The sequence below is a fragment of the Malaclemys terrapin genome, chromosome 10 (assembly GCF_027887155.1).
Source record: "Malaclemys terrapin pileata isolate rMalTer1 chromosome 10, rMalTer1.hap1, whole genome shotgun sequence".
Classification (NCBI taxonomy): Eukaryota; Metazoa; Chordata; order Testudines; family Emydidae; genus Malaclemys; species Malaclemys terrapin.
Window position 1 is genome coordinate 57,084,961 of NC_071514.1, and position 12,327 is coordinate 57,097,287.

Genomic DNA, 12,327 nt, shown 5'->3' on the forward strand with positions numbered 1-12,327 from the left:
AACACAGGCCTGGGGGGCAGGAGAGCCAGGCTCCACTCCTGCTCTGGGACTGATGGGCTGCATGACCTTGGGTGAGCCTCTCCCCTACCCCTGCCTCAGTTTTCCCAACAGGACATCAGGGATGATGACTCCCACGTCCCACTCTCAGGGGAAGTGTTCATCAGTGTGTGGAGCGTGGTATGGGGCAGAAGGGCTTGCTAGCAACAGCCCTGAGCCCAGTCACCCAACTCCCCCCATCCAACTCCTCCCCGCCAACCCACCACCATCACCATCTTCAATTCCAATCTCCTGCCCGGACAGGAAGCAGGAGGAGAGAGAGGAGATTGCCGGCAACCAGTCTGACCTGGAGGGATTTGATCTCTCTGCGGGGTGGGGGTATCTGCCCCCATTACCCAGCCTGCCCCGGGGGGGTGGAGGGGGGCTGATCTTTCTGCAGGGGGGGGTCTGTCCCCATTACCCAGCCTGCCCCGAGGGGGGCAGATCTCTCTGCGGTAGGGGGGTGTCTGTCCCCATTACCCAGGGTGCCCCGGGGGGGGCTGATCTCTCTGCAGGGGGGGGCTGTTCCCTTTACCCAGAGTGCCCCAAGGGGGGGGGCTGATCTCTCTGTGATAGGGGGGGGTCTGTCCCCATTACCCAGCATTCCCTGGGGGATGGGGGGGCTGATCTCTTTGCAGGAGGAGTGTCTGTCCCCATTAGGGTGATCAGATGTCCCAATTTTATAGGGTCAGTCCCGATTTTGGGGGCTTTTTCTTATATAGGCACGTATTACCCCCACCCCGTCCCGATTTTTCACACTTGCCCTCTGGTCACCCTAGTCCCCATTACCCAGTGTGCCCCAGGGAGGGGGCTGATCTCTTTGCGGGGGGGTGGGGTGTCTGTCCCCATTACCTAGTGTGCCCCGGGGAGGGGGCTGATCTCTCTGCGGGGGAGGGGGAGAGTCTGTCCCCATTACCCAGCGTGCCCCGGGGGGCCTGATCTCTCTGCAGGGGGGTCTGTCCCCATTACCCAGGCTGACCCTGCGGGGTGAGCCGAGACCCCTCAGTTGCCCCCCTTTACCCAGCGTGCCCCGGGATCCGGATCCCGTCCCCCACGGCAGCCAGGGCCCGGCTCTTACCCTCCCCCACCAGGAGGATGCGCACGTCTCGCTTCATCGCCGCTGCCGCCTCTCCCGCGCCGGGGGTGCCAGGCCGCGGCGCTGCCCCCTCCCCCCTCAGCCTGCCGCCCTCCCGAGTCCCGCCCCCACTTCCGGCCTCACCGCAGAGCACGTGGGCCGGGGACGTGGGGCACGAGCGTCGCTCGCCGAACCACTGTGGGGGCCGGGACCGGCAGCGCCGCCGTGCGGCCAGTCGGGGCACGGCAGCACCTACCCGCCCGGCGCACAGCGAGGGACCGGCTGGGGGAGGCTGCCCCGGGCTGGGGAGAGATCGGGGCTTGGCTTATCTAGGACCCGATCCCGGCTTCCAGTGAAGTCAGTGGGCGGTGGGAGAAGGGTACCATGGGGCAGGGCGCCCGCTTCTCAGACAGGCTCGGGGTGGGAGGTGGTGACACTCGAGTCAGCACCCAGGGGGAACTGGGGGAAGGGCCCCTGGTTAATTACAACCAGCCATCACCTGGGCTGGTGCATTTAGGGCACAATGGGTCTGTCTGCACCGCAAGGGAAGGCCCGGGTAGGAGAACTGCAGTTAGCAGACCCTGGCTTGAGCATCTACATGCAACCCCCGGTTAGGAAGTGTTGAACCCTGGGCAGGGCCGGCTCCAGGGTTTGGCTGCCCCAAGCAGCCAAACAAACAAACAAACAAAAAGCCGCAATCGCGATCTGCGGGGTCAATTTGACGGGAGGTCATTCACTCCAAGCAGGAGTGAGGGACCGTCCGCCGAATTGCTGCCGAACAGCTGGACGTGCCGAACCTCTCTGAAGTGGCCGCCCCAAGCACCTACTTGGTAAGCTGGTGTCTGGAGCCGGCCCTGACCCTGGGTCCCAACCTGGGCCCCAGTCCAGCCACCCGACCCAGCCACCCGACCCCAGAGTTCCTAGCGCCCTCCCAAAATGTGGTTGCTCTAGCCCCTTGTTCAGGATGCACTGCCCACCCAACTTGGTTGTCCCAAGACAAAGAAAGTCAGCCTGTGGGATCCTGGGGGTGGATTCCCAGAGCACAAGTCCACTGGGGCTGCATTTACACTGCCAAACAGTAGGACCTGAACTTGAACCCTGGCCCTGACTCAGGCTCAGACCCTCCACCCCCTGGGCTCTGGACCTTGGGTTAGCACGATGTGTGTGCAGGTGGAAGGTTAGGCTTGAGCCTGAGTTTGAACCCTGGGCAACACAACCACCTCTTTCATACACAACCTGGTCCACAAAGAATGCTTCTGTCCTAGCCCCTAGATCAGGGATGGGCAAATATTTTGGCCTGAGGGCCACGTGGGGGAATAGAAATTGTATGGCAGGCCATGAATGCTCACAAAATTGGGGTTGGGGTGCAGGAGGGGGTGCGGACTCTGGGGTTTGGAGAGCAGGAGGGGCATCAGGACTGGAGCAGGGTGTTGGGGTGTGGGGAGAGGCTCAAGGGGTGCAGGCTCCAAGCAGCACTTACCTCAAGCAGCTCCCAGAAGCAGTATCATGTCCGTTCTCCGGCTCCTACGTGGAGGCGCAGCTAGGCGGCTCTGCACGCTGCCCCATCTGCAGACCTCATCCCTGCAGCTCCCATTAGTGTGCATAGGAGACGGAGCGGGACCATGCCACGGCTTCCGGGAGCCGCGTAATGCAGCCCTGACCAGAGCAGCAGAGCAGGGCTGAGCCATCTGGTGCGGCCCCCAACCCAGCAGTCCGGCTGGAGCAGGGCCGAGCCACGTGGTGCGGCTCGCGGGCCGGCTTAAAATGGCCGGCGGGTCAGATCCAGCCCATGGGCCAAAGTTTGCCCTCCCCTGCCCTAGATACAGCTCTCAGTAGACAATGCTCTGTCCTGATCCAAAACGCTTGGGTTGGGTACAGATAACAGGAATCTCAGGTTCCTGCATGCAAGGGTTTCCTGCATGCAGAGAGGGATGGCACATTGCAAACTAAAACATCCTGATGCTGCAGTCAACCACTCAGTGCATAATGGGACCAATGCAAATTAAGAACAACTCTCAGAACCCTGGGATGTTGCCAATGCAATCCTCTCAGTGTTACACAGTTGCTAAAATTTGAGCCCGTTTTGCAGTCACAAACTGATGAACTCCACCATCCCATACACCCCAACCCCACCACTACCTACTTGTCCCACATGCCTGTTTTGTAGTGTTTGCAGTCCAACCTAATGGAAAACTGCAGAAAGGAGTACACACCCACAATTGGTTTAACTACTTTAGAATTTCTGCTGTTAAAACATGCAGCATCTACACACGCAGACCAGAGTGGCACTCTCTCAAAGAGATAATGCAGGTTTTCCTGGTAGGGCAACTTGGCCCCTTAGAATAGTTGCTTGGTTTTAACACCATATTTCCTTTGCCAGTACACATACTCCTGATCCATCAGCTCATGACAGTGTCAGCAGATTGTCCCTTCTCGTTGCCAGGTTATGGCAAAGCTATGGTTGCCACTGGTTCAGGTATGTAAGATTTGCCATGCTGCAACAAACCAGCAGTTCTTCTATTTGAACATCCCACCTCTGACAGCATCCAGTGATGGGTATGAACTCCACATTCACCCACTAAATACACTCCTCAGATCTGGTAGGTGGCAGGGGTGCTCTTGATCACAGCTGTTGATCAACATGCAGTCTGAAACATTAAGCTTGATTGATTAAGATTAGGTGCCAAGACATACATGCTATGTCAGAAGACAGCCTTCTAGTTTCCGACCCGACATCCCAAAGCAGGACAGTAGCTCCTCCCCTGAAACCAAGCAGGTTCATCATATAACTGGAGTTTCAGACAGGCACCATTTGTCTTAGAAGTGCCTTCATTTGCTCATCATGCCACTTTCTCCCTCCTAGCTGGTGCTCCCGCTGCCTCTCTAAAACTCCCTGTTTCCAGAATGGCACTGTAGAAGTTTGAAGCCGGGACTATTTTTTATCATGGATGTATGGTTTGTAGCAGCAAGATGATCTCCTCAAACACTGCAACACCTATATCACTGATCCAATAATGATCCAGGAGGTCCAATTGTGTATCTGCTCCATGCTCAGAACTCCCTTTGCCTTCAGAGCTGCATTGCAGAATCTGGCCCAAGGGAGTAATGCAGAGAAGAGCACAGTGGACCACTAAAGAGGAACACTCCCAAAGCAGAGTATTACTGTCTAGTGTTCTTAACACTCCTCAGTCACCTCTTGTATGATTTAAAAACAGCTCAGCCAGCTAAACACGCCTTGCACCAAAGCAGGAGCCTTTGGGCCACATTCTGATCTCAGTTACACCAGTGTAACTCCAGAGACAATAAAGTTACTCTGTATTAACTCTGGTGAAACAGAGCAGCATTGAAATGCAGAATTATAGCTCATTCAGCTAATTTCTTCAAGTGACACACTTACGCCTCCTGTCAATACACAGAGCAACAGAATTTAGACTTAATATCCAAGACTGCAGCTGCAAAGGAGCAGTGAGAGAGAATGACAGAGGCTCTACTTCATTAGATTTGAATCAGGGAAAGGGTCCTCTCTAGTTCAGTTCCGCGCTGTGGTGTGAAAGGCGTATCTGCAGGCAGACTGAACGGGCACCTTTTTGGAACAAGTTCTACATTGTCACACGCCGATCACACTAGAAATGCTACTGACAATTAAAGAAACTAGAGTGAACCAACCAGACAGAAAATCAACCCAACACTTTTATTTAAGAACTATACAGCTTATAAAAACCAATACAAAAACTCTTCCCAATAAAAATCGATGCTATGTTACATACAAAATGACACTCGGAGCCATTGGGTCCTGATAATTTACAAATAAAAATGCCATGTGTCTGCATCAGGTGGGGCACGCCAGACTCCCGCCCACAGAGCCTAGGAATGAAAACCCTGAAGGGGCATGAAAACAGAAACAGGTCAAGGTACAGCCATGTCTTTGGCAAGCATGTGGGGTGTTTTCTTTTGCAAAGAATGTTAGTGTGAGTGAAGGACGCTGGCTTGACAGCCCTGGAGATTGTCCTCCATTTAACCACAGAACACAGCACAGACAGTGGCAGAAAAAACTTCCCTTCCCTGACACTGCAGTGTGCCTTAGTCCTGACCTGGTGGACCACTCCTAGTGGGGGAGAGAGGAATCCAGTCTTCTTGCCCCATTCAATTCTCAGCCTCTGCTTAGACTGCTAAGAAGGTACCAACTGTGAGGGTGCCCTTTCTGATTCGGATACTGTCCACTAAGACCCCAAATTCATTTCACATCCTGTAAGTCAGGTTGCGTGTTAAAGCAGAATTAGATTTATGATTAAATACCAGCCAACCCCAATTTCTGGTTAGTTTGGGTGCTGTGCCTTGTGAACTGGAACACAATGGCTGGTAGAGACTCTGAAAGGGGATTACTACCCAGCAGTGATTGAGGATTGCAAGGGTCTGGTTCAGATTTATTCAGTTGCTAATAGCCCGAGACTGATGGAAACATTTCTCTTCTCACATTATCTTCCTCGATTCATGCCGGAGTAAAACAGTTGTTTAGAAAACCTCTCTCAACTCTGGTAGGAGCCAAGCTGGCTCAGTTCATGTGCTCGTTATCTCCCACACCAGGATTTCATTGTAAGAAGCCGTGAAGAGGCGTTTACCCGAAGGGGTGAATCTGCAGAGGTGAACGGAGTCATCGTGCCCCACGAAGTCTTGCTCTGTTCTCGTCGTGCAGTCAATCAGCCTCAGTACACGCTCTGTGGAGCAAACACAGCCACATACCAGACTCAGAAACTGACCCACTCCCTTTGGCACATAGAAAAGCCAACACTCTTGGGATGCTACTTGGTATATCAAAGTCCCCTTGCAGCCCTCTCCAGTTTTAGAAGTAAAGTACATTCCGTTTTGTGAAGGGCATGACAGCAATGGAGAGCAAATATCTCTATCCGCAGAACAGACACAGAAGTGGGGCAACCTCTCTTACAACGATCCCCTGCTTCTGGTCACGTCTCGTCTAGGAGTGAGAGGGGCCACCTCTAAGGATAATTCAGTCTGCATGTTTATTCATTAGAGACTGGCATCCTCGCTGGCAACTAGAGCCAACCACAACTATGGTTTTTGCGTGCGTGCTCCTGTCTGAGAGGAACTGAAATGACACAGTTTTTCTCTCCCACAAACCACCCTGCTCCTTTCACTGGGGTCAAACATACAACAGACAATAACAACTTTAGGTCACTGCTGATCTGGCCAGGATTGGAATCGGTCACCTTGATGGGAAAGGGAAAGAGATTCTTTCACAGTTCCATGGACCAATCTCCCCTCTTGTGAGGACTCAGGGTTCAAGAACTGCAGAGCTGAGTCACTTTCCCTGTGCCCATGGACGTGCATAAAGACACACAGATGGGTGCCTCTCGTTCCCTAGCTCTGCACTAGAAACAGCAATGCTGGTGGGATGGGGGAGCTAGCGGGATTAAGAGTTGAAGGCAGTTTCTTTGTGCCCGAGGTCCTCTGATAAAGCAAAAGCTCCCACCCTCGTCTGTTTTATTCTGTTTAGCTGTTTACTGATAATTACCATCTTGCCCTGAGTTTGTAGGGAAACCTTCCCCCACACACTGAAACTGCTCCTTGATTAGCTGAGAGATGTGGAAGGGTTGCTAACAGAAGCAAGCAGGCAATTAGTGGCTGGTAATCAGTGTGAGGAGGTGCACACCGACAATGGCAGTGCCATGCTGTGTGTCAGACTGTCAGGCCACAGAACGTGCACGTAGAGATACTGCGTCATTTAGAGCTTTCCTGGCAAACTTATAGACAAGGAGACAATTTAATGAAGCGTTCTCAAAGAGGAGGAGGACACAGCTACATCCATTTTAAAGCCAGAAGGGACCAATATGCTCATCTAGCCCAACCTCCTGCATTATATGGGGCGGAAAACCTCAGCCAGTGATTCCTGCCTCTAGCTCGTAACTTCTGTTTGAGCTAGAGCAGTGGTTCTCAAACTGTGGGTCGGGACCCCAAAGTGGGTCACGACGCCATTTTAATGGGTTGCCAGGACTGGCTTAGACTTGCTGAAGCCCGAGTCCCACCACCTGGGGCCGAAGCTGAAGCCTGTGGGCTTCAGCCCTGGGCATCGGGGCTTAGGTTACAGGCCCCCTGGCTGGGGCTGCAGCGCTTTGGCTTTGGGCCGTAGGGCTCATGCTTGGGCTTTGGCCCCCCCACCTGGGGTGGTAGGGCTCAGGCATGGGTCCCCTCCTTGGGTCATGTAGTAATTTTTGTTGTCAGAAGGGGGCTGCGGTGAAATGAAGTTGGAGAACCTGAGCTAGAGCATCTGTTTCACAAAGACACCCAGTCTTGATTTAGAGAGATGGAAAATCCACCACATCCCTCGGCAAGTTGTTCCTGTGGTTAATTACCTTCACGTAAACAAAATGGTGCCTTATTTCTAGTCTGAATTTGTCTAACTTCAGCTTTCAACCATGGGATCTCATGATGCCTTTTTTCTGCCAGATTAAAGCACATCCTGCTCCTGGAGACAGAGGAAACTCCCTGCATCCCACAGGCAGTACCTCCACATAAAGAAGGGCTGTTTTTTTGGTTGCTAACAAAGAAGAAAGACTTGGCTGTTCATGCAGAGATGGGGAATGGGAGACAACCCCAGAATCACAGGTGAACTGTTGTTCCTGGTGCAGCCACCACTAGCAGTATGCCAGGAAGAAGGGGATCCATGTGTGACAGTGTTTGACTTGAGCATGTCCTCTGGACACTTACCATTGAAGCCCACAGCCAGGAAGTGCGCTGCTGGAGACAGGCTCAGCGACGTGGCAAAGTGAGACAAGGGGATCTTCTCGACTACCTGCATGAAAGCAAGAAAAACATTGACACCAGCTCCTCGAAATGAATGTGCGGCAGAATAGAGCCGTTAACTGACACTCTGCTGGAGGCCAGCTGACAGACGGTCACCAGCATGGACAGCTGCACAGCCCCTCTGAGCTCAGGAAGCTGCCAAGCTCTTCATTTCCAGAGCAGTCTTAAGAGTTTTAAGCTTGTCTCTTTCACCGACAGAAATTGGTCCAATAAAAGAGATTCTCTCGGAGAATATTAATGTTCACGAAAGCAAAAACCAGAGCAGTGGCAGCAGCCAGGTGCTTTGCAAGCTTCACGCATGCAGCTCTACCTTGAGCCTCAGCACCTGGTGACCCATGTCAGACTTAAAGAGGTTTGTGGGAGTGAAAAGCTGTACCATTAACTGTCTGTTAGGTTGAATCTACCATCCCCAACCTCACCACACACCTGCATCGTGTTTCATTCTATTTCAACTGCTTGACTGCTGGCCCACATCAGTTACACTGGTGCTGCTCTGTATATCGGGATGCCACAGAGAATACCAACACTCCAGCATCACGGCTATCTTTCACTGCAGCATTCCCATGCCACATCTGTTTGGCCTTTAAGTTTCCAAAGCCATGGCAGAGGAGCACCACATTATCCTCTATATTATTTTTGTTGTGTGTCACTCGCCATGAGCTAAAGCTGGACTCAGTGACCAGGGTGAATGCCACAGTTTTCCCAATATCAGCACAGAGGAGTTCATAGCAATTTGTAACTCCTCTCATGAACCTGCCCCATTGAGGATGGCAGGTTGGAGAGGGAAGACACAGCGTACCTGTTTCTGGCGCAAGCTGTAAAAGAGGATCTCCTTCTGCATCCCAAAGCCTACGTACACCAAAGTACCATTGTCCCAAGGACAGAAAGCCGCCAGGCTAGGAGGGAGATTGCTAGGGGCCTAGGAAGGGAAACAAAAAAGGAGCAGAATTAGCGCTAACTTCTCCCCACTTATTTCAGCAAGGCCAGGCATGCTGGGAAAAAGAAAGGAGAGTGGTTAGGTGTGTCAGCATTTCCTCTTTGGAGCCGTCAGCAGCAGAAGCTTGTGACCCACTGCACTATGCAGTTAATATTGAGGAGGAACTTTCCCCTGTTCTTATGCTGCACTCCAACACAGATATGCTCAATGCTAACGAATGAAGAACAAATGTATATCGACCTGGGCACGTAACATGAGTCTCCGCTGTATGCTGTGGTAGGATCATATGACATAAGCAGGATTTAACATACTAAATACCACCCAGCACCATTTACACTGTTAGGAGCAAATACTGGAGTAAGTCATGGATATGATGGGGTTGTTAATTACTCCGGGAGTGAAAATAGTTTCAAATAGATCAAATCCCTGGTACTGGATGCCAATCTAATTGAAACAATAAAACTCATTCCAATTCATTGTGGTGAGAACTCAGCTGGACAGCCCGTTGCCTGCACAATGAGCGCGACTGCCTCTAACATTTGAGGACAAATAGAAAAAACTTCAAACGGCGTCACCGGGCTTATTGCTGAATCTGCCAATGCAGTATCTAAGACTGATTAAGCTGAAGGTTGATAATCTGATGAGCCACTGCTTCACATCAGAAGAGTTACCTACCACTTCCATTCTGCCACATACCGCTCCACTTCCTGTGCAGTAAGGGTCCTCCTCTTCCCCCAAACCCACTTCTTACATCAATCTCCTCACTGTCTCATGTCTCAACTGTTGTCCTAGGTCTTGTATCTAATTTGGGGCAGAAGTTCTGGTCAGGGACCCTGCCTAAGTGTTCTGTGAAGTGCCATACACTTAGGATGTTCCATGCGTAATTCCTGATCGAGTAGGCTGTAGTAACCTATGTAATCATGAGCCTACTAGATCAGAACATTAATGCTATTTCTGAGCAGCCAAGTTAGTTCGCTCTTTGTATACCAACCTTGCTGACTCCTGGTTCATAGGCTCAAAAAAATCCTGTCCCTGTGTTTTGTATAGCACAGAGATACTAACTGTTTGCAAATTTAATTTTTTGACTTGAAATGCTTACAAAGCAAATACCCTCTCAGGAATTATGCAGTGCTGCATTCACATTACAAATCTACATCATAAAGGAAGATTCAAAACCACACACTGTTCTGTTTATATACACACAACTTGGTTGTTAACAGTTCCTAGGTAAACCTTTTGCAAGCAGAAATAGATAATAGTGCACGGGTGTTGGAGGGATCTGCTCTACTCCTGGCTTTGGCTGTAATGCTGAATGTACATATTATATAGTCAGTAAGGTTTAATCTTACCTCCGGGCTTGCAGGAGCTGGGAAGCTTAGCCAATCGATGAGCTCACATTTATCCTTCAGCCAGGCAGAGACCCAGACACTGACACGTCGATCTGAACTTGCAGCCAACCAGAGTTCACCACCTTCAACGCCAAAGTCATGGTACTACAGAATATAAAAGCACAGTTATGATTGTACTGACATAAAGCAATAACACAGCAGGGCTTTCAAATAAAGCTGAACACTAATAGACTGTCACAGTGCAAAAGCTTATCTACACTAAAATCTTAGAGAGCGGGGGATTAATGACAGAGGATTAATGCATAAGATTTTCCCATCTGGAGAATAGTACTTAAGTCTATTTTATCACAAGTGAAACAGGCTTAGTGCCTCAGACTGGCACTCAGTAGATGTCCGTACCCATCAAAACGACACAGCAGTTTGTGGCATAATTTTCTCTAAGCTCAGGGTTGAAGGAACAGGGTTACTTCAGATTGTTCGTTGGCAGAGAGTATGTAGCAAGCGATTGTAGCGTCTAACTTCACTGTGCTGGCTCTAGCCAGCACTATTATGGTCTCCTTTATAAAAAAGCACCAAATTCCCTCTCCCACTCCATCAGCACAGTTAGTGGTGGATACTTCCTGGTCTTGCAGAAGAACTCCTCAAGTTCTTTGGAGTTTCAAGTGCTACTTTTGGTAGTAAGGGAAAAGCAGCAGGTGATTAGACATTCAGCTCTCCTGGGTGGTGGGGAAGCTGAGGACCCACCCAATCTGCGTGCATCATACTATTACTGCACCCTATCGTACTTGACTTTACTCTATTGAAGATACTCCTAAACCAGAGGTGGGCAAACTACGGCCCGCAGGACCGTCCTGCCTGGCCCTTGAGCTCCCGGCCGGGGAGGCTAGCCCCCGGCCCCTCCCCTACTGTCTCCCTGCCCCCACAGCCTCAGCTCACCATGCCGCCAGCGCTCTGGGCAGCAGGGCTGTGAGCTCCTGCCGGGCAGCGTGGCTGGCTCCGGCCGGGCGGCACAGCTGCCAGTCCTGCTGCTCTCAGCAGCATGGTAAGGGGGTGGGGAGTGGGGGGGGGGGTTGGATAAGGGGCAGAGGGTCCTGGGGGGCAGTCAGGGGACAGGGGGCAGTTGGATGGGGTGGAGGTTCGGGGGGGGGGGTGGTCCGGGGATGGGGAACAGGGGGGGTAAGATAGATGTGGGAGTCCCGGGGGGCCTGTCAGGTGGTGGGGGTGTGGATAGGGGGCGGGGCAGTTAGGGGACAAGGAGCGGGGGGGTTGGATGGGGAGGGGTTCCGGTGGGCGGTTAGGGGCGGAGGGTCCTGGGAGGTGGTGGTCAGGGGACAAGAAGCGGGGGGGGGGTTGGATGGGTCGGGAGTTCTAAGGGGGGCAGTCAGGGGGCAGGAAGTGGGAGGGGGCAGATGGGGAAAGGGGCCAGACTGTTTGGGGAGGCACAGCCTTCCCTACCCAGCACTCCATACAGTTTCAGAACCACAAAGTGGCCCTCAGGCCAAAAAGTTTGCCCACCCCTGTCCCAAACAAACCAAACAAGATTCTGTGGAGGTGGCATAGGCTAGAGAAGGAAATCGTGTAGAGGGACAGTAAATGAAGCAGCTCAGTAATTAATCTGTCCCCATATCTGCAGCTTTCTATGGCTGTGGAGTAACAGTACAATGGACACTGTGCTCTAGTGTAAGAGTGCCACAGTAGCTGGACTCAGGCCTCACCTGTTTCCTTGTGCACTGGATGACAGTGATGGGGGATCCTTTATGGTCAATGAGCACACGGATGGTCATTCCAGTCCGAGGGCTGCTGACAGCCATTAGCCCATCCTTGCCTCCAGACAAGATGATTTCTCCTGCAGATAGGGGAGAGGAGAGAGCTAATCAACTTCCTGCAGATGGAGAAAAGGCCAAAAGGGGAAGCCTGCAGGTATGCCTGACTCAAGCTTTCCGAGCGCATGCCGGACTGGAACAATCTAGTCCTGGGGGTGAGAGAGGAGAGGTGAGATGAGAGGACACTGGAACATTTACTTCAGTTTAAAACACTGCTTCAGAAAAATAGCTAGCATGAGTTTTGAGCAGAAGAAAGCTTCATTATGTGCCAAGTCCCTGAGCTGTACC

General features: G+C 51.9%; 2 protein-coding genes across 3 annotated transcripts in view; both read right to left on the reverse strand.

The window, feature by feature from the left end:
* The window catches only part of RHOT2 (ras homolog family member T2), a 28,719-nt gene extending 27,515 nt beyond the window's left edge, over window positions 1-1,204 (reverse strand). The window contains exon 1 of the mRNA XM_054041739.1: window positions 1,115-1,204. Within this exon, the coding sequence (XP_053897714.1) occupies window positions 1,115-1,151 (37 nt within the window). The 5' untranslated portion in view covers window positions 1,152-1,204. The remainder of the gene's footprint in view (window positions 1-1,114) is intronic.
* A 3,579-nt stretch (window positions 1,205-4,783) lies between these two features.
* The window catches only part of WDR90 (WD repeat domain 90), a 51,628-nt gene continuing 44,084 nt past the window's right edge, over window positions 4,784-12,327 (reverse strand). For both annotated transcript variants that reach the window (XM_054043128.1, XM_054043127.1), the window contains 5 exons: window positions 11,932-12,062; window positions 10,217-10,360; window positions 8,730-8,849; window positions 7,835-7,919; window positions 4,784-5,826 (listed from right to left, as the gene is read on the reverse strand). In XM_054043128.1, coding sequence (XP_053899103.1) covers window positions 5,669-5,826; window positions 7,835-7,919; window positions 8,730-8,849; window positions 10,217-10,360; window positions 11,932-12,062 — 638 coding nt within the window. In that variant the 3' untranslated portion in view covers window positions 4,784-5,668. The remainder of the gene's footprint in view (window positions 5,827-7,834; window positions 7,920-8,729; window positions 8,850-10,216; window positions 10,361-11,931; window positions 12,063-12,327) is intronic.